At 45.3% G+C, this 21850-nt stretch overlaps 1 protein-coding gene across 2 annotated transcripts in view; it reads right to left on the bottom strand.

Annotated features, from left to right (window-relative positions):
* The window catches only part of SLC4A11 (solute carrier family 4 member 11), a 135380-nt gene that overhangs the window by 53583 nt on the left and 59947 nt on the right, over nt 1-21850 (bottom strand). Inside the window, exons 4-6 of one of the 2 annotated variants that reach the window (XM_087962658.1) lie at nt 10076-10122; nt 4155-4386; nt 18-99 (exon numbers count right to left, since the gene is read on the bottom strand). In XM_087962658.1, the coding sequence (XP_087818784.1) occupies nt 18-99; nt 4155-4386; nt 10076-10122 (361 nt within the window). The remainder of the gene's footprint in view (nt 1-17; nt 100-4154; nt 4387-10075; nt 10123-21850) is intronic. The other variant, XM_087962659.1, reaches the window with a different exon arrangement.

The raw sequence follows: 21850 nt of genomic DNA, 5'->3' as shown, positions 1-21850 counted from the left end.
ATTTTTGAAAGACTCACATGATACAGAGCCACGATTGCTGATACTGGATACCGGTAACTGTGGCCGTCACACCCTGAATTGTGTCCGACAAAAGGTGAACTAGACAAGAGAGAGAGAGAGAGAGAACACATTTTGATTTATCTATATACATATATAAGTGAAATTACCACTCATGCATCATCACAAAACCTCCAGAACCGTCAAGCCTACATCCTTGAAATGTGGCACCTAGGTTCATCCTTGAAATGTGGCACCTAGCATTATTATTATTATTATTATTATTATTATTATTATTATTAATTACATTATTATCAATTATCATCATCATCATGCTCGATGCTAAGGAGTTCTACTCCCTCCCCACCTGGAAAGAAATCTCTTCCAAAGGCAAAACACAAGCAGCCAGTTCAGTCAGAGCATAGCAGCTTTAGTACATAACAGTTGAGCTAAGCCACGCCCAGGCTCCTTGCTGTCTCCTTCTTGCTCACACAGCAATACTGTCTTAGTTTCCAAACAGCCCTCAACTCTCTACACACAGAGGACACTAGCCAGGTGAATACCGATGGAGGCTGGTTTTTTTTTCTCCTTATTTTCCTCCCCAAAAACTAAGCCCCACCACAGTTTCGAGCGAAGCACGGAGACCCAGCTAGTTTTTACATATACAGATGCACTTTCGTTCGCCCGACGTTTGCAAGAATGCTAGTATCTACAGCCAAACCTCGACTTACAACAGTTCATTTAGTGACCGTTCGAACTTACAACGGCACTGAAAAAAGTGATTGATATCCTTTTTTCCACGCTTACGACCATGGCGGTATTCTCCCCCCCCCAACAGTCACGTGATTTACATTCGGATGCTTGACAGCTGACTCGCACTTATGATGGGTTGCAGCGGGGAGGGGGTGTTTACATGATTCCCCTTTTGCGACATTTGATGAGGACAGTCGATGGGGAAAAGCCCGATTCACTTAACGACCGGGTGACTCATTTAACAAACGGCATCGATTCCCTTAACGAAGGTGGCGAGGAAAGTCGTACAACGAAGCAAAACTCACTGCATAAATGTCTCACTTAACAACATACGTGTTGGGCTCAGTTCTGGTCATTAACTTGGGGACTTCCTGTATGGCGGGGTATAGAAAATTCAGTTTTCTATATTCAGTTTTATGTTTCCTTCCAGTGGCCAAATCACAAAAAGGATGTCTCATTTATTCTGTCCATGCGATGTGGGGGAATTCTCTGGAGCCAGCAATTACGGTTAGTCCTTGACTTACGAGCACAACTGAGCCCCACATTTCTGTCACTAAGCGAGACGTTTAAGGGAATTCTCCCCCCCCTCCAATTTTACGGTATTTCTTGACACAAGTGTTAAGTCAATCAGTGCAGCGGTTAAATTAGTCACACGGTTGAGAAGTGAATCTGGCTTCCCCATTGACGTTACAGATTTACAGAGTTGGAAGGGACCTTGTAGGTCATCTAGTCCAACCCCCCGGCTGAGCAGGAGACCCTGCACCATTTCTGACAGATGGCAGTCCAATCTCTTCTTGAAAGCCTCCAGTGATGAAGCTCCTTCCGAAGGCAACTTCTGTTCCACTGGTTGATTGTTCTCCCTGTCAGAAAATTTCCTCCTTATTTCCAGGTTGAATCTCTCCTTGTTCAGTTTCCATCCATTCTTCCTTGTTTGGCTTACAGGCATTTTAGAAAATACCTTGACCCCCTTCCTCCTCTCTGGGGCAGCCCCTCAGATATTGGAAGACCGCTATCGTGTCTCCCCTGGTCCTTCTCTTCCCTAGACTAGCCAGGCCCAGTTCCTGCAACCGTTCTTCGTATGTTTTAGTCTCCAGTCCCCTAATCCTCCTGGTTGCTCTTCTCTGCTCTCTTTCTAGAGCCTCAGCGTCTTTTTTTCATCTCTTCTTTGTGGCAAGGCCTGAGATACTGGAAGACTGCTATCATGTCACCCCATCCTTCTTTTCCTTAAACTAGACATGTCTTCTGTCCATCCATGGTTTGCTCAGATGTCTCTCTTTCTTTCTTTTTCTTTCTTTCTTTCCTTTCTCTCTCTCTCTCTCATTCCTTCCTTCCTTCCTTTTGCTTTGGAAAATAGCTTGACCTCCTCCACCTCTCTGGGTCAGCCCCTCAAATATTGGAAGGCTGCTATCCTGCCTCCCCTGGTCCTTCTCTTCCCTAGACTACCCAGGCCCAGTTCCTGCAACTGTTCATCATAGGTTTTAGCCTCCAGTCCCCCCATCATCCTGGTTGCTCTTCTCTGCACTTTTTCTAGAGCCTCAACATCTTTTTTTTATCTCTTTGCGGCAAGCCCTGAGATATTGGAAGGCTGCTCTCCTGTCTCCCCTGGTCCTTCTTTTCCTTAAACTAGACATGTCTTCTGTCCATCCATGGTTTGCTCAGATGTCTCTTTCTTTCTTTCTTTCTTTCTTTCTTTCTTTCTTTCTTTCTTTCTTTCTTTCTTTCTTTCTTTCTTTCTTTCTTTCTTTCTTTCCTTTCTCTCTCCTTCCTTCCTTCCTTTTGCTTTGGGAAATAGCTTGACCCCCTCCTCCTCTCTGGGGCAGCCCCTCAGATATTGGAAGACCGCTATCATGTCTCCCCTGGTCCTTCTCTTCCTTAGACTAGCCAGGCCCAGTTCCTGCAACCGTTCTTCGTACGTTTTAGTCTCTAATCCTCCTGGTTGCTCTTCTCTGCACTTTTTCTACTTTCCTTGTCAGAAGGTCTCAAAAGGGGATCGTGTGACACGGGAACGCTGCGACTGTCGTATATGTGAGTCAGCTGTCAAGCATCCAGATATAAATCCCGTTGATCACGAGAATGCTGCAACTGTTATGTGAAAAACAATCGGAAATCACTTTTTTTTTTCCAGTGCCGTTAACTTTGAGCCGGTCGCTAAATGAACCGTTGTAAATTGAGAACTATCTGTATAAGAATTCCTCCCCTGGGAATGGGGGTTGAAGACCTCAAAGGTTGCTTCTACCCTTAGGATAATGTTTTCTACACAGTTAGTCATCAACTTACAAATGAGCCCAACATTTATGTGGCTAAGTGAACATTCGTTGGGTTTTTGCCTCATTTCACGACATTTCTTGCCACGGTTATTAAGTGAATCTCCACAGTTCATAAGCTGGTAACCTGGTTGTTAAGTGAATCTGGCATTGACTTAGCACGCCAGAAGGTTGCCAATGTGGCCACCTAACCCCAACCGTCATAAGTATGAACCAGTTGCCAAGCACCTGAATTTTGACCACAGGATCTTGGGGGATGCTGCAAAGGTTGTAACTTTGAAAAACGTTCTCAGGTCCCTTTGTTTTCAGTGCCGTTGTACTTTTGAACGGTCACTAAGTGAACTGTTGTAAGTCAAGGACTATTCTGCGTAAATTAAGGAGCAAGGTAATGCTAGGATCAAGCTGTAAGCATTTTCCAATGTTACAGAGGGAGACTACTATGGATTGGGGAGGGGGTACCCAGAACATCAGTTATGCCCCTTGTCGGAGTCTGAATCCGAGGAGGAAGTCGAACCACCGACAGGGAGTGGGAGTGGGGCTCCGTTGGCTGTGGAGGAAACTGAGGAAGGGCACAGTCTGGTTGGGCAGAGCAGGGAAGAGGGAGAACAAGGGAGAGGGAGTTCACAGGAAGACCCAGGCCCACCTCCTCTTCATCCTAGCAGGGAGGAACGGAAAAGGGAACAACGTGGGTTGCAAGGCTTATGGGGGAGGAAAGGGCCCTGATTCCCTTCATTACCCACACCTGGGAATGAGACTTTAAAAGGGATGCAAGCTGAGAGCGGCAGTTGCTGGGAACAAACATGAGTTTATCTTGTGTTGACTTTGCTTATCTGTGTTCCTAGCATCCTCTCAACCGTGTTGAGTTATTGCCGTTCCTTCACGTCTGGAATTCCTTCTCTTGCCCTGCTGGACTAATGACCCTCATCTTGCCTTGATTGGACTTATAGTTACAGTTTCTGTTGACCATGTTTTGGACTTGAGTCCCTGCAGCCAAAGGCTGTTCCTGGGGGAGTTTTTCTCCAGCCCAGAAGGTAACCGGGACATTGGGGGCAAAGTTGGAGCTAATAAAGGGACTCCTAGGGATTATCTGGCTGTGTGGCCTTTGTGCCACGCCCCTAGACAGACGAGAAGCAACTGTACCATTGCCCTCTCGAGGCGTCCCTGAATCGGTGAATAAAGTGCTCATAATTTTGTCAAAGTTGCAGCTTGGCTCGGTGTTGTCCGAGTCTTCAGAGAAGTGTTTTAACATCTCCCGCAAAACGTCGTCCAGAGAAGTGGCCGACTCGTCCAGAATGATGCTCGCTCTGGCCAGGAAGCCGTCCAGATCACGGTGGGCTCTGACCTCCTCTTCAAAATTCTTTAATTTTAGGTACTGCGAGAAAGAAAAGAAAAACAGAAAAACGAGGGGATGTTTTTCTCTGGGACGAGCCACAACTCAGGAAAAACACATTTTCCTTGTCCCCCGGGTTGAGTGCAAACACAGTGACTCATCTACACTATTTATTTATTAAATTCATCTCACCATCAAGCAGCAACTTATTTATTTATTTATAAAATATATTGGCTGCCCGTCTTACCGTAAGGGGAAGTCTGGGCGGCTTACAGACATAAAAATGTAATCTGGCATTATTAAAACATGAATAAATTAAAACCAAAGATATAAAACCAAAGACACATGTACAAGTCGTTCAAAATTTACAACCGCAATTAGGGAACGAAATCTTCTGGTTACAGTCGTTAAGCTGTCTCGAAGGCCTGTAAGCGATAGTCCTTAATTTACGACAAGAGTTTACGACATAGAGCAGTGGTGGCTAACCTTTTGGGGCTCCCGTGAGCCAAAGGCAATGCGTCCCGCCCCTCTGGCCATGCGTGCGCAACACCCCCCGTGCCCCCTTACCTGCACTGCGCATGCGCGCGCCCTCCCAACTGATCTTCGGCCTGTTTGAGGCCTTTTTCAGCCTCCTGGAGGCTTGAGGGAAGCCTTTGCAGCCTTGGGAGGCCGAAAAACAGGCTTTCTGGAAATACCGGAAGTGCCTAAACGGACCTGTTTTTCGGCCTCCCGAGGCTGCAGAGGCTTCCCTTGAGCCTCCAGGAGAGGGAAAACGGCCTCAAACGGGCCAAAAATCAGCTGGGAGGCGCGCGCATGTGCAGTGCAGGTAAGTTTGGCTGGGGCTCGTGTGCCATCACAGGTATAGAACATTATTACAGGTAGAACTGGAGTTACAACAGTTCACTTAGCAACCCGGCCTGGGAGCGCCCCCCCCCCCCCCCCCCCCCCCCCCCCCCCCCCCCCTGCTCCCCCCCCCCCCCCCTTACGAGGGCATTGGAAAAAAAAGAGATTGACCATATTTCACACTTAAATGACCACTGCAGCATTCCCCACGGTCACGTGATTTACATTTGGGTATTTGACCACTGACTCACATTTATGACGATGGCAGTGTCCGGCGGTCATGCGATCCCCTTTTAACAACCGCGTATCTAACTTAACAACTGCACCGGTTGACACGAGAGATGTGGCAAGGGAAGTCGGAAGAATGGGGCAAAGCTCCCTTAACCAAGATTTCTCTTAGCGACATAAATTTCGGCCTCCATTGTGGTGGTAACTCAAGGGCTATCTAAACCCTACCTAAACCCTACAAGTTGTTTTTCTCAACTTTTGGCAGGATGGGTGGGTTACAACGCCGGGAATTCCCCGAATTGCCTTCGCCCGTGCCCATAATGTTTATAATTGACCTTTAGTCTCTGCACGACGACATCAAGGCCAATAAAACAACCCCATCGGGATATACGGTGCTTCCTTCTCCACCCAACTTTGATGAAGCGCCCCCCAAAAGAGGCGAATTGCAAGTTTTTGCACATCCTTTGGGCCTTCCTTCCGCGGAAGGAAGGGCCACGAGCGATGTCAGAAGTCAGCGAAGCCATCAAAGGCTCGGCTGGAAGCGAACGGTGGAAGTGCCAACGAGGTTAACTCGTTCGTCGGTCCGTTTGGAAAACTGGCACCGGCATTCGTCCAGCAGGAAATGAGACTTTCCTTTTACAATCATTTTATATTTCTCCACGCACTACTCAAATTCGTCAAAGGGGACAGATGGGACTGTGCCGCTTATAGAAGAGCAACCCATAAATGAGAAAACGTGCATTGAGGTAGCAGGATGTGGCTTCAAATTCTTTGATTGAAGGTTATGGGTATTACCGCGCATTGAGGGCGCAGTAGGGTGTCCGGCTGTTTGTATCCCGTGGCTCGGACTTCCCAAACCTGGGACTTTCTGAACGGGATTACTAGGGTTTCATGTCTCCATGCCAAGCAGGGACAAATATTTTGAGTGAGGAACATTTGGGAGTGTCCCATGACTTAGGCAGAGGTGTTATTCAGCCAGTTCGGACCGGTTCTGGAAAACCAATAGCGGAAATTTGGAATGGTTCGGAGAACCGGCCAATCCCGCCTCTGACTGGCCCCGCCAACCCCCGTCTCTTCTCCTGCCTCCCTTCGAGTCCCAGCTGATCGGCTGGGTCTCCTTTGGTTGCCCTGCACAGGAGAACGGAGCTGGAAAGCAGGTTAGTGGGGTGGGGAGGGAAGGGAAGGGGGATTTTGCAGTATATCCTTCCCCTGCCACGCCCACCATGCCACAGCCACCGAACTGGTAGTAAAAAAAATTGAATCCCACCACTGGATAGATAGATGGATAGATGGATGGATGGATGGATGGATGGATATATATAATTTCAGACAATGACTTTCCAAGTCTCTTCTTAAAGGCCTCCAGTGATGCAGCACCCACATCTTCTAGAGCAGGGGTGTCCAACCTTGGCAACTTTAAGCCTGGAGGACTTCAACTCCCAGAATTCCCCAGCCAGCAAAGCTGGCTGGGGAATTCTGGGAGTTGAAGTCCTCCAGGCTTAAAGTTGCCAAGGTTGGACACCCCTGTTCTAGAGATAAGTTGTTCCACTGTTTAATTGTTCTAATTGTTAGGAAGTTTCTCCTGAATTCCAGGGTTGCTTCTCTCCTTGATTAGTTTCCAACCACTGTTTCCAACCCAATCCAGGTAGTCCTCGGCTTACGACCACCACTGAACCCAACATTTATGTCGCTAAGCGAGACGGGTGTTCAGTGAGTCTTTGCCCCGTGAGACAATCTTTCTTGCCACTGTTACTAAGTGAATCTCCGCAGTGGTTAACCTAGGAACATGGTTGTTAAGTGAATCCCCATGGACGCTGCTTGTCAGAAAGGTTGCAAAAGGGGAGACCCCAGAACTCTGGGACGCTGCAACCGTCATAAATATGAGTCCGTTGCCAAGCGTCTGAATTTTGATCACGTGACCACGGAGATGCTACAGGGGTCATCAGTGGGGGGAAAACGGCCATAAGTCACTTTTTTTCAGGGCTGTCGTAACTTCGGTCATTAAGCAAAATGTTGAGGAAGATGACTTGCACCATTTTCACCACCACCATTTTTCAGGGACCTGCAATATTAATTTTTCAGGTTTGTGAGGCAATCGGAGATCATCCAGATGTGCCATCAATTCTATCGGCTGAAATGGAAAGGGGTTCCTTGCTTCCTAAATTCATCCAAGGTGTTTCCAGAACAGGCCATAATATCATAAACTAAAATTATTAAAAGAGTGTGTGTGTGTGTGTGTGTGTGTTTGTGTGTAAAAAAAGAAACAGACATCCTGCGATCTCCGGAACTTAAAATTACATTTAATGTACTTATTAAGCTTCCGTCAGCCTCTACTGACATTGTCAGAGTATTAAGCTACCATTACAGAGATCTTTGCCTTTATATATCATTAATCAATTAAGGTCCAGAAATCGCAGGATGTCTGTTTCTTCTTTTACAAGTATACCTGGAACTCGTATTTTTAGAAGAGTTTGTAATATATATATATACACGGGTACAGGTATGCAGGTCTTGGTGTGTTCGGGTCTTTTCCCGTGTAAGATTGAGAGCATCTTGGTAACGTTTCGACGGGGTCCCACTCGCCATCTTCAGGCTGGTGCTTTCGGCTTCGTGCTTGTGCGAGCAAAACGTGATCGGAGCTGCCGTCTCCCTATATATACTGGTGGGGAGGTTGGCTGTGTTGTCATTTCCCCACCAGTAGTATATATAGGGAGACGGCAGCTCCGATCACGTTTTGCTCGCACAAGCACGAAGCCAAGCACCAGCCTGAAGATGGCGAGTGGGATCTATCTATCTATCTATCTATCTATCTATCTATCTATCTATCTATCTATCTATCTATCTATATCTATCTATCATCTATGTTTATCTATCTATCACCCATCTATGCTTATCATCAATCTATGTTTATCTATCTATATATCTATCTATCTATCTATCTATCTATCTATCTATCTATCTATCTCTATCTATCTATCTATCTATCTATCTATCTATCTATCTATCTATCTATCTATGTTTATCTATCTATCATCTATGTTTATCTATCTATCACCCATCTATGCTTATCATCAATCTATGTTTATCTATCTATAACTATCTATCTATCTATCTATCTATCTATCTATCTATCTATCTATCTATCTATCTATCTATCTATCTATCTATCTATCTATCTATCTATCTATCTATCTATCTATCTATCTATCTATCTATCTATCTATCTATCTATCTATCTATCTATCTATGTTTATCTATCTATCATCTATGTTTATCTATCTATCACCCATCTATGCTTATCATCAATCTATGTTTATCTATCTATCTATCTATCTATCTATCTATCTATCTATCTATCTATCTATCTATCTCTCTCTATCTATCTATCTATCTATCTATGTTTATCTATCTATCATCTATGTTTATCTATCTATTTATTTATTTATTTATTTGATTTGCCAATTGTTTACAAGATAATAAGTATAAGTGTATACATAGTTGTGAATACATGAAATGGGTACATATAAGAAAAATAAAAGAAGAATAAGAGAAACAATAGGACAGGGACGGTAGGCACGTTGGTGCGCTTTATGCACGCCCCCTACAGACCTCTTAGGAAAGGGGTGAGGTCAATAGTAGACAGTCTAAGGTTAAAGTTTTTGGGGTTTGGGGAAGAAACTACAGAGTCAGGTAGAGTATTCCAGGCATTGACCACTCTGTTGCTGAAGTCGTATTTCCTGCAATCAAGTTTGGTGCGGTTAACTTTGAGTTTGTATCTATTGTGTGCTCTTGTGTTGTTATGGTTGAAGCTGAAGTATTCATTGACAGGTAGGACATTGCAATGTATGATTTTATATACCATGCTTAAATCAGACCGAAGACGGCGTAATTCAAGGTTTTCTAGTTCTAGAATTTCAAGTCTGGTGGCATAAATCTATCACCCATCTATGTTTATCATCCATCTATGTTTATCTATCTATCTATCTATCTATCTATCTATCTATCTATCTATCTATCTATCTATCTATCTATCTATCTATCTATCTATCTATCTATCTATCTATCTATCTCTACCTACCTACCTATCTGTTTATCTATCTATGTTTATCTATCTATCATCTATGTTTATTTATCTATCACCCATCTATGTTTATCATCCATCTATGTTTATCTATCTATAACTATCTATAACTATCTATCTATCTATCTATCTATCTATCTATCTATCTAATTATCTACCTACCTACACATACACACACACACATACATATATTACACCGGAGACAAGTTCAGAGGTTAAGATAAAAAGATAACTCGAGGACCACAAAACCTGATCCCAGCTGGCCTGTTATGAAGACCACAACTGACAAAACACGAAGCTGGTGCCTATGTTTTTGGAAATGCTACAAATCCCTTGATTAATACGTATATAGGGGGGCAGGTATGTATGTATATAGCATGTGTAGATGTGTGTTATATATGTGTTTGGGTAGATATATACTTTTTCTTGAGAGCAGGCAAACAGAATTTCATTTTTAATGTGGGCCAGTATGCTCACAGTAAAAAAAATGACAATAAAAGTTATCTTTATATATCTTATCTCATTTTACAAAGCGGAACGACTGAGATAGAACAATAGTTAAAGCAAAATTGTACCTACTTTTCTTGATGTGTGCAATAAAACGCACCCAGAGCCATCGCTTTCGGCTAAAAGAAAAAAAGAGAGAGAGAGAGAGAGAGAAAAGTTACTATTTGCTGATGGATGGATGGATGGATGGATGGACTGAACTGTTGGCTGACCTTCATTTGGGGCAGCTTTGGTCTCAAGCTGTTCTATACAAGGTCTCCTCTCATCCCAGAACAGCCCTGTGAGGTAGGCCGGGCTGAACAAGACCAGCAAAGCCTGAACTCACATTGTGGGGTTCACTGTATTATAGGGGTTTAAGCCCTTTCTTCCCAAATTTTATCTGTTATTAATAGTTCTTTCGCTAGGAAAAGAAGAATGCAAATTTCGTTGAAACTCTCAAGCCGGCTTATACACCTGTGTTTTCCCAAAAATAAGACCTTGTCTTATATTTATTTTGGCCACAAAAAAAAAGGCACCAGGTCTTATTTTCGGGGGACGTCATCCACTGACTAACCTCACTTGCGTGCATCACCCCCTGGCCTCCTTTTCGCTGTCAGAGGCCTTCAGGAGCTGCTTCTTCTGCAGCCGGCAAGGCTTTCCGGAAGGCCTCTGCAGAGGATAACAAGGGCTCTGGATCGATCCTGAGCTTTGTCCTCGGCTACAGAGGCCTTCAGGAAAGCCTTCCAGGTCTTGCTGGCTGCAGAAGAAATGGACCCGCAAGACAGGTGTCGGGGTGTGTGAGGCCTGGCTACAACTGTCCAAAGGTAAGTAGTAGAGCAGCTCCACACACCCCCCAATCCTCACCCTAGCTTAATTTTTACCCGTCCACTTTGCAGTGGGCGGGATCTTCATTAGGGCTTATTTTGTGGGTGGTAGGGCTTATATTGGGCGCACGTGTAAAAATCAAGCTAGGGCTTACTTTCAGGGTAGGTGGTATTTTTGGGGAAACAGGGTGTGTATGTAGACAGACAGATGCAGATATATATACACACATACATAAGTCTCTCTCTTTCTCTCTCTCTCATCTATCTGTCTGTCTGTCTGTCTGTCTGTCTGTCTATCTATCTATCTATCTATCTATCTATCTATCTATCTATCTATCTATCTATCATCTATCTATCTATCTATCTATCTATCTATCTAATATCTATCGGTCTCATCCATCATTATAGCTATACATGTATTTATATTTATCTATCTATCTATCTATCGATCTATCGATCTATCTATCATCTATCTATCTATCATCTATCTATCTATCTATCTATCTATCTATCTATCGGCAAGATTTAAATAAATAAATAGATCCACTCAAAATGAGTTTGGGTTGCCACTGATCCAGCTCTAAAAGTTATTTCTCCCTCCAGCATGAAGAGCCAAAGAAGGGGGGAATTTGGTTTTTCAAGACAATTTTCACCCGTCCACTCTGGAGTGGGTGGGATCTTCATTAGGGCTTATTTTGGAGGCAGTAGGGCTTATATTGGGCGCACGTGTAAAAATCAAGCTAGGGTAGAGGTTGTATTTTCGGGGGAAACAGGATATTTAAATATTTGCCGTGCCACCTTAAAAGATTGGATCGTGCACCCCTCACTGTTTTCCAGGATAACTGTAGTCCTCGGCTTACGTCCACAATCGAGGCCAAAAATTTTATTTATTATTTATTTATGAAATATATCGGCCGCCCATCCTACCATAAGGTAACTCTGGGTGGCTTACAAACATAATAATACAGGTAGTCCTTGACTTACGAACCACAAGGGAGCCCAAGATTTCCACTGGTAAGCAAGACAGTTGTTAAAGTGAGTTTTACCGCCATTTTACCGCCTTTCTTGCCACCGTTGTTAAGTGACGTCTGAAAACCAACCCACATTTCCCCCTTTTTAACCTAGTTGGGAAAAAAAACCACTATTATAGATAGTCCTTTACTTACAACCACAATTGAAGCTCGAATTTCTATTGCTAGGCGAGCCGGTTGTTAAGTGAGTTTTGCCCCGCTTTGCGACCTTTCCTGCCACCGTTGGGAAGCGAACCCCTGCAACCGTCGTAAATATGAATCGGTTGCCAAGCGTTTGATCACGTGACCGCGGGGATGCTGTAACGGTTGTGTGGAAAACGGTCCCACGTCGCGGTGTTCAGTGCCGTTGTAACTTTGAACGGTCGCTAAATGAATCATTGTAAGTTGAGGACTATTGGTAATACGGTTCGATGGCAGGCGTGGCCCTTTTTCTGCAACGATTCCCCTCTTAAATTTATATTTTAATCAGCTCTTTCCAATCTACAAGAATAGACACAACAGAGCTGGAACTGAAATAATTTTATTTCATGCAAAAGCCACTCGCATCTGAATGCAAACAGCCTAAAGTTGTTTTTCTGTTCTATTTTGGATCCGCTGAGATTATTTCATCACACTCTGCTAAACAAATAATTCCCTCAACACTGTCCAACTATTTATAAAGTCTGCATTACAATTATTCTTCTCATCCTTCCTAGTACCTACCTCTTCCCACTTATGGCTATAAATGTGTTGCTTGTATCTTTATAATTTATATTGTTTTATTTGTTTTCCTAGTATGTGATTGCGTATTAGTAGCCTATGTCTATCACTGTTGCATCTTATGATTCTTGATGAATGTATTTTCCCCCTTTATGTACACTGAGAGCTTATGCACCAAAGTGTGTCCAATCACACTTGGCCAATAAAGAATTCTACTCTACTCTACTCTACTCTACTCTACTCTACTCTACTCTACTCTACTCTACTCTACTCTACTCTACTCTACTCTACTCTACTCCACTCCACTCCACTCCACTCCACTCCACTCCACTCCACTCCACTCCCTCCACTCTCCACTCTCCACTCTCCCTCTCCACTCCTCTGTTCTACTCTACTCCACTCCACTCCTCTGTTCTACTCTACTCTACTCTACTCTACTCTACTCTACTCTACTCTATTCAGTTCTACATTCTATTCTATTCTAAATTCTATTCTATATTCTATTCTAAATTCTATTTTATTCTGTTATATTCTATTCTATTCTAAATTCTATTCAATTCTATTCTAAATTCCTATTCTAACTTCCTATTCTAAATTTCTATTCTATTCTATTCTATTCTATTCTATTCTATTCTATTCTATTCTACTCTACTCTACTCTATTCTATTCTACTCCACTCCACTCCTCTGTTCTACTCTACTCTACTCTATTCAGTTCTACATTCTATTCTATTCTAAATTCTATTTTATTCTGTTATATTCTATTCTATTCTAAATTCTATTCAATTCTATTCTAAATTCTATTCCTAAATTCTATTCCTAAATTCCTATTCTAAATTCCTATTCTATTCTATTCTATTCTATTCTATTCTATTCTATTCTATTCTATTCTATTCTATTCTATTCTACTCTACTCTACTCTACTCTACTCTACTCTATACTCTATGCTATTCCACTCCACTCCATTCCTCAAGGATCATTTTTGATTATTTGGGATCTCCAGAGCTGAAATGAATTAATTTCAGGGTTGGGCGGTGTGTTTTTTTTTTTTTAAACCAGGTGGTTGGTGGAAAGGAAATTGAGATCGACTGTTTGCAACAGGCTATGCCCCCCACCCTGCCAGAAAATCTGCCAAGAGTCGGGCTCCCATCATCCCCAACCACTGCATCATCACCCTTGGCTGAGGATGATGGAAGGGATAACAATGCACATCTGGAGGTCAGGAGGCCCCTCCAGAGGATGCCCTGTTTTCCTGGCCTGATCCTAAAGTTTCAGTAATATGGAAGCAGGAGAAAGAGAGATCATCCTAAGCCTTGCATTGCACTGAGATATAGAGATAGTCCTTGACTTACAACCAAAATTCAGCCCAAAATTCCCATTGCTAAAGCAACACGGCTGTCCAGCAAATTTGGCCCCATTTTACGATCTTTCTTGCCATTGTCGTTAAGTGAATCGCTGCAGTTCTTAGCTTAGCAACATGGTTGTTAAGTGAATCGGGCTTCCCTTATTGACTCCGCTTGTTGGAAGGTCGCAAAAGGGGATCACTGTGGCCATCATAACGACGAGTCAGTTGGCCAAGCGCCTGACTTTTGGATGCTGCAGCGGTCCTTAAGTGTGAAAAAATGGCCGTAAGTCACTTCTTTCTGTGCTGTTGCAACTTACAACGGTCACTAAACGACCAGTTGTTAAGTTCAGGGCTACCTCCCGATGTATGTCGAAGTGCCAAATCCAGTGCACCCACTTTCCCCTCCTAATCCCAAAGGTGCTTTTTTTCAAGAGACACCTGGGCTTTCTTATTTTTCTTTGAAGACATTTCACTTCTCCTTCCAGAAGCTTCTTCAGCTCTGACTGAATGGTGAGGAATGGAAGGATTTATACTCCTTACAGACAGCTGGTCATTTGCATCCTTTTTGGACAGTCATTGAGGCCACTTGGAGGTTTGTCTGTGTCCTCAGTTGTCCCAGAGGTGCTTTTACAAGAGGCACCTGGACTTTCTTATTTTTCTTTGAAGACGTTTCACTTCTCATTCCAGAAGCTTCTTCAGCTCTGACTGGATGGAGGGGAAGGGAAGGATTGATACTCCTTGCAGACAGCTGGTCATTTGCATCCTTTTTAGAAAGTCATTGAGGCCACTTGGAGATTCGCCTGTGTCCTCAGTTGTCCCAGAGGTGCTTTTACAAGAGGCACCTGGACTTTCTTATTTTTCTTTGAAGACGTTTCACTTCTCCTTCCAGAAGCTTCTTCAGCTCTGACTGGATGGAGGGGAAGGGAAGGATTGATACTCCTTGCAGACAGCTGGTCATTTGCATCCTTTTTAGAAAGTCATTGAGGCCACTTGGAGATTCGCCTGTGTCCTCAGTTGTCCCAGAGGTGCTTTTACAAGAGGCACCTGGACTTTCTTATTTTTCTTTGAAGACGTTTCACTTCTCATTCCAGAAGCTTCTTCAGCTCTGACTGGATGGAGGGGAAGGGAAGGATTGATACTCCTTGCAGACAGCTGGTCATTTGCATCCTTTTAGAAAGTCATTGAGGCCACTTGGAGATTCGCCTGTGTCCTCAGTTGTCCCAGAGGTGCTTTTACAAGAGGCACCTGGACTTTCTTATTTTCTTTGAAGACATTTCACTTCTCCTTCCAGAAGCTTCTTCAGCTCTGACTGGATGGAGGGAAGGGAAGGATTGATACTCCTTGCAGACAGCTGGTCATTTGCATCCTTTTAGAAAGTCATTGAGGCCACTTGGAGATTCGCCTGTGTCCTCCAGTTGTCCCAGAGGTGCTTTTACAAGAGGCACCTGGACTTTCTTATTTTTCTTTGAAGACATTTCACTTCTCCTTCCAGAAGCTTCTTCAGCTCTGACTGGATGGAGGGAAGGGAAGGATTGATACTCCTTGCAGACAGCTGGTCATTTGCATCCTTTTAGAAAGTCATTGAGGCCACTTGGAGGTTTGTCTGTGCCCTCAGTTGTCCCAGAGGTGCTTTTACAAGAGGCACCTGGACTTTCTTATTTTTCTTTGAAGACATTTCACTTCTCCTTCCAGAAGCTTCTTCAGCTCTGACTGGATGGAGGGGAAGGGAAGGATTGATACTCCTTGCAGACAGCTGGTCATTTGCATCCTTTTAGAGGGTTGTTGAGGCCCACTTGGAGGTTGGCCTGTGTCCTTAGCATCACCTGAGTAGTGCAAATGGGTGTGAAGCCTCCCTGGAGCTTCTGCATTGTAAAAAGGTTCCACCCCCATTTGCGCTTTTTAGGTGACCCTGAAGGCACAGATAAACCTCCAAGTGGTCTCCGGCTCTCAGTCGAAACTATTAGCAGCTGCTCTACATCATCTATCTCCAGTCTACAACCACTCGGGTGACCCTGAGATTGCAGATAAACCTCCAAGTGGTGTCAAGGACTCCCAACAAGGATGCAAATGACTAGTTTTCTGCAAGGGATATAAAGCCTTCCATCCTCCACCATCCACTCAGAGCGGAAGAAGCTTCTTGGGATGAGAAGCGAAACGTCTTCAAGAAAACCCAGAAAGTCCAGTTGCCTCCTGAAAAACAACTGAGGACACACAGAAACCTCCAAGTGGCCCTCAACGCCTCGCTAAAACGGAGGCAAATGACCAGCTGTGTCTGCAAGGAGTATCAATCCTTCCACCCCCCGCCATCCAGTCAGAGCTGAAGAAGCTTCTGGGATGAGAAGCGAAACGTCTTCAAGAAAACCCAGAAAGTCCAGTTGCCTCCTGAAAAACAACTGAGGACACACAGACAAACCTCCAAGTGGCCTGAATGACTCTCTAAAAAGGATGCAAATGACCAGCTGTCTGCAAGGAGTATCAATCCTTCCATCCCCCGCCATCCAGTCAGAGCTGAAGAAGCTTCTGGGATGAGAAGCGAAACGTCTTCAAGAAAACCCAGAAAGTCCAGTTGCCTCCTGAAAAACAACTGAGGACACACAGACAAACCTCCAAGTGGCCTGAATGACTCTCTAAAAGGATGCAAATGACCAGCTGTCTGCAAGGGTATCAATCCTTCCATCCCCGCCATCCAGTCAAGCTGAAGAAGCTTCTGGGATGAGAAGCGAAACGTCTTCAAGAAAACCCAGAAAGTCCAGTTGCCTCCTGAAAACAACTGAGGACACACAGACAAACCTCCAAGTGGCCCTCAACGCCTCGCTAAACGGAGGCAAATGACCAGCTGTCTGCAAGGAGTATCCATCCTTCCATCCCCGCCATCCAGTCAGAGCTGAAGAAGCTTCTGGGACGAGAAGCGAAACGTCTTCAAAGACAAATACCAGAAACTCCAGTTGCCTCTTGGGGAAAAAAGAAAAGAAAAAAGAAAAGGCACTTTTGGGACAACCAGGACCTGGGATGACGGAGAATCTCCCCAGACAATAGAGGCAGGAGTTTTGCTTGGACGTTCCCCTCCCGATGAAAACAAAAAAGCCCTTAAGTGGCCGGCCTCCCGCTCCTTCTACCAGCTTTCTAAAATAAGAATTTTTATCAGACGGGGCTTGTACGGTGGGCTATTGTGCCGGCCTTTAATGCAAGGAAACGCAGGCCATTGTCTTGTGGTAGCAATGGGCATTCCGTCTCCAAACACACGGGCCCCGTCTTCGCTTGGAAAGGAATGCGCTGGCGCCACTCAAACGGGCTTCCCTTCGGCTCTCCTTTCTACCAATTCTTCCAAGGAGCCAAATTCCGATCCCTCCTGCCTCCCACCTCCTGCTGGGGTTTGGAAACTATTCCGCCGGTCAAGCCGCCGGCCGGGCTCCGTGTGCGTGCCTGCGTGCGCCTCGGGAGCCTTTCCGGAAACCCTTGACTCCTGAATTTGGGGAAAAGCTATTGTGCTGAAAGGTGGGGACGAGATCCATCAGTTGGCGCTTGTCTGCCCACAGGGCCGGCCTTGCCTCATTATTAGAGTGAACAAAGGCACTTCCTGCTTGCTGCAAATAAGTCTTTTTTCTTTTTCTTTTTAAAAAAACCAAACGTGGAGAACTTGGACCAAAAAATAAAGCAGAGGTTTGTGTGTGCTGCGTTCCTCGTTTTGACTGTTTAGCCGCCGTGCAATTACGATCACAACAGAGCCCAACATTTCTGCTCTTCAGTGAGACACTGGTTCAGTCAGTTTTGCCACAAGTTGCTAAGTGAGTCCAGCGTTGATTTTGCTTTTCAGGAGGCCGGAAAAAGGGGGGATCGCGGGACCCCGGGAGGCTGCGGCCGTCATAAATACGGGTCAGTTGCCAAGCATCCGAATTCGGGGGATGCTGCAACGGCGAAATGGCCCTAAGTTCCTTTTTTTCTGTACTGTTGGAGCTTCGAATGTTCACGGAGTGAAACACTGCTAAGCCAAGGATAATGTGGTTTGCTTGGTTGGGCTCAGGATATTATTGGATTAGCTCCGTGACTCTGGCTTACAAACTGTGGTTTACTCAGAGCAAACAATAATCGATATCATGACAACTGCACTTCCCGTAGGAAAGGCTTAGTACACAACCTGCAGAATCGGTTGCCGACTACTTCAGCTTTACACAGCCTGGTCTCAGTGCAGTGGTGAGACTACAGTCCCCATTATCCATAGACAGGATGGGGCATGCCTGCTGTTGCTGAAAAATTTATTTATTATGTTTTTAGCCTGGCTTTGTTACTTTACAAATAACTCAAGGTGGTGAACATACGTAATTGCTCCTTCCTCCTCCTATTTTCCACACAACTCACCGTCTCCTACTGACTGGCCCAAAGTCACCTGGTCATTTTTGATGCTTAAAGCAAGACTAGAACTCACTGTCACCTGGTGATTGGCCCAAAGTCACCCAGCTGGCTTTCCTGCCTAAGGTGGGACTTGAACTCACCGTCTCCTGGTGATTGGACCAAAGTAACCAAGTCATCTTTGATGCTTAAAGCAGTACTAGAACTCACTGTCACCTGGTGATTGGTCCAAAGTCACCCAGACAGCTTTCATGGGTAAGGCAGGACTAGAACTCACTGTCTCCTACTGACTGGCCCAAAGTCACCCAGCTGGCTTTCATGCCTAAGGTGAGACTAGAACTCCCAGTCTCCTGGGGACTGGCCCAACGTCACCCAGCCAGCTTTTATGCCTAAGACAGGACTAGAACTCACCGTCTCCTACTGACTGGCTCAAAGTCACCTGGTCATTTTTGATGCTTAAAGCAAGACTAGAACTCACTGTCACCTGGTGATTGGCCCAAAGTCACCCAGCTGGCTTTCATGCCTGTCGGGACTAGAACTCACCATCTTCTGGTTTCTGGACCAGCACCTTAACATCTTCACATTATCTGCCCGAAGACTTTCCTAACATTATCACAACAACTATGGACCTTTTGCACACACAGCCTTCATTTTACTAACTGGAGATAACACAAGAGAGCTTTACAACAGGGAGAAAATATCTTCTTGGTTGTATTTTCTACAAATCCCCCCAGCTCAGGTTCTCGTAGGCCGAGGAAACCAAAGCCAATAAAAATAAATCAGGTCCCTCAAGGCCCCGCAATATCTTTGCAGAGAGTTTTAATTACAACTAAGATGCTACCGCTAGCAACTGGGCTTGCATTTAAAACTAAACAGATTGTGGCTTCTAGCAACGCCACGAGCGTCCCTGGGGCCCACACGGACCCGCAGAAATGATTACTGCCTTGTTTTTGACCAATGCTTCTCTCTCCCTCGGCACAATGCGGTAATTAGAGAGAGTGCGGTAATTACACAGCAAGCCCCGTTGCAATTACTAAAGAAATCTCCGTGGAGGTGTAAGAAAAGATGACAAAGGCGTGATCAGAAGTGCCAGAGGAGGAAGAGGGACACATAAATCGTGGAAGAATGTATTCCAAATCAGGTTCGAATCGAAAAGCAGGCCTGGCGTTGTTTCCCTTGTAAAAACCACGGGGAAGATTTACACCTGAGGCGCCAAAAGACATTAAAACCAAGAGCTCCTTTCTGTGAGTAAGGCCACACCTAGAGTATGGCATTCAATTTTGGTCACCGCATTATAGAAAAGATGTTGAGACTCTAGAAAAAGTGCAGAGAAGAGCAACCAGGATGATGAGGGGACTGGAGACTAAAACATACAATGAACAGTTGCAGGAACTGGGCCTGGCTAGTCTAGGGAAGAGAAGCACCAGAGGAGACAGGAGAGCATCTTCCAATATTTGAGGGGCTTCCCCAGAGAGGAGGAAGGGGGTCAAGCTATTTTCTAAAGCGCCTGTAGGCCAGACAAGGAATAATGGATGGAAGCTGATCAAGGAGAGATTCAACCTGGAAACAAGGAGAAACTTTCTGACCGTGAGAACCATCCACCCATGGAACAGAAGTTGTGGGAGCTTCGTCACTGCAGGCTTTCAAGAAGAGACTGGACTGCCATCAGTCAGAAATGGTGTCAGGTCTCCTGCTTGGGCAAGGGGTTGGACTAGATGACCTACAAGGTCCCTTCCAACTCGGATTATCTGTTATCTGTGAAATCCTGGTACAATTCAGCATTGGATCATCACCACAGCAGCCGATCGGGAGCAGCGCTTCAACCTTAAACACTCCAAGAGCCATTGGGACCAGTTTCCCACCGAAAAGAAAACACAGGTAGCCACAAAACCTGGGTGGGCGTGGCCCATTCAACGTCACTCCCACACACCTGCCACGCCTACCTAGGTTTTTTGGCTCTTGGTGTTTTCTGTGGGAAATGTCTCTCTTTCCCACCCTCTCCTTTCTGTTTTTTTTTTGTGTTTTACTTTCTCCAGGGGTGGGATTCTACCGGTTCCGAGAGGGAGGGAGAGGGAGGGAGGGAGAGAGGGAGAGAAAAGGAGAGAGAGAAGGAGAGAGGGAGAAAGGTAAGGAGAGAGAGAAGGAGAAGGAGAGAGAAGAAAAGAGGGAGAGGGGGAGAGGAAAGGAGAGAGGGAAAGAGAAGAAAGGAGAGGGAGAGGGAGGGAGGGAGAGAAAAGAGAGAGAGAATGAGGAGAAAGAAGAAAAGAGGGAGAGGGAGAGAGGAAAGGAGAGAGAGAGGGAAAAGAAGAAAGGAGAGGGAGAGGGAGAGGGAGAGAGGGAGAGAAAGAGAGAGAGAAAGGGAGAGAGAAGAAAGAGGGAGAGTGAGAGAGGAAAGGAGAGAGAGAGGAAAAGAGAAGAAAGGAGAGGGAGAGGGAGGGAGAGAGGGAAGGAGAGAGAGAAGGAGAAGGAGAGAGAAGAAAAGAGGGAGAGGGAGAGAGGAAAGGAGAGAGAGAGAGGGAAAGAGAAGAAAGGAGAGGGAGAGGGAGGGAGAGGGAGAGAAAAGAAAGGAGAGAGAAAAAGAGAGAGGGAGAGAAAAGAAAGGAGAGAGAGGAAGGGAGAGAGGAAAGGAGAGAGAGAGGAAAAGAGAAGAAAGGAGAGGGAGAGAGTCAGCTTATGGAATCTGGGTCCTCACTTTACTGACCATGGAAGGACGAGTCAACCGACCTCATGCTTCTACCTTCTCACGCACCCTTCCTCGCTTTATCCTGGCCGCTTTAGCAAACCGGCAACTTTGGAAATCCTCCCAGGTGGAGTGAAAGATTTATTGGCGGCAGCGAGCAAGATTTCAAAACCCAATTAATAGCGACGGGACTTTCAAAACCAACCCCACGCGCGCACGCACGCACACACACACACACACACACACCCTGACGCATACGGGTAGTAGACAATGCCGACCCACTGGGTAATGGTTAAATGCTTCCAGACAACCGAGACAGGAAATGTTCAAATTAAAGAGTTTTAAGTGGGGTAAAAAAAAATTAAAAAAAACAAAAAAAAACAAAACTGACTCCATTGTAAAATGGTCGGTTGTACCGGTGCCAACTTCTCCAATTGCTTTGGATTACAACACCCATCATTACACACCATCTCCCCCCACCCCAACTCCACACACCCCCCCCACCGAGCTGGGCTTCTTGGGGGGAAGGGGGGAAAAAAACGGGGTTTAAATATACGTATAACAGCATCTGGAAGGCATTAAAATCTAGCTTAAGGCGCAAGAGAGGGATTTGACAGGGTTTCCTAACTCCAGCCAAAAATTCGAGAGCGACTCAGGCGATGAAGGAGGACGTTTCAAATAAAGGAGCATCGCTTGCGAGGACCGTCTACAAAAAGCCTATTGCAGGGGGTCCTCGACTTACAACGGTTCGTTTAGTGACCGTCCGCAAAAGGCACCCCAAAAGGGATTGAGTGCCATGCCCCTGGTGGAGACGGACTCTGAGGAAGAGGAGGAACAGCCAACAGGGAGTGGGAGTGTGGCTCCGGAGGTGGCGGAGGAGGCTGGGGAAGGGCAGAGGACGGCTGGGCGGTCAGAGGAGGACCCAGGCCCGTCCCCTCTCCAT

Source organism: Notechis scutatus, chromosome 4 (genome assembly GCF_049901735.1).
Source record: "Notechis scutatus isolate UNSWTSFEM ecotype Mainland chromosome 4, rNotScu1.2, whole genome shotgun sequence".
Lineage (NCBI taxonomy): Eukaryota > Metazoa > Chordata > Lepidosauria > Squamata > Elapidae > Notechis > Notechis scutatus.
This window is presented reverse-complemented; position numbering and strand designations above follow the sequence as displayed.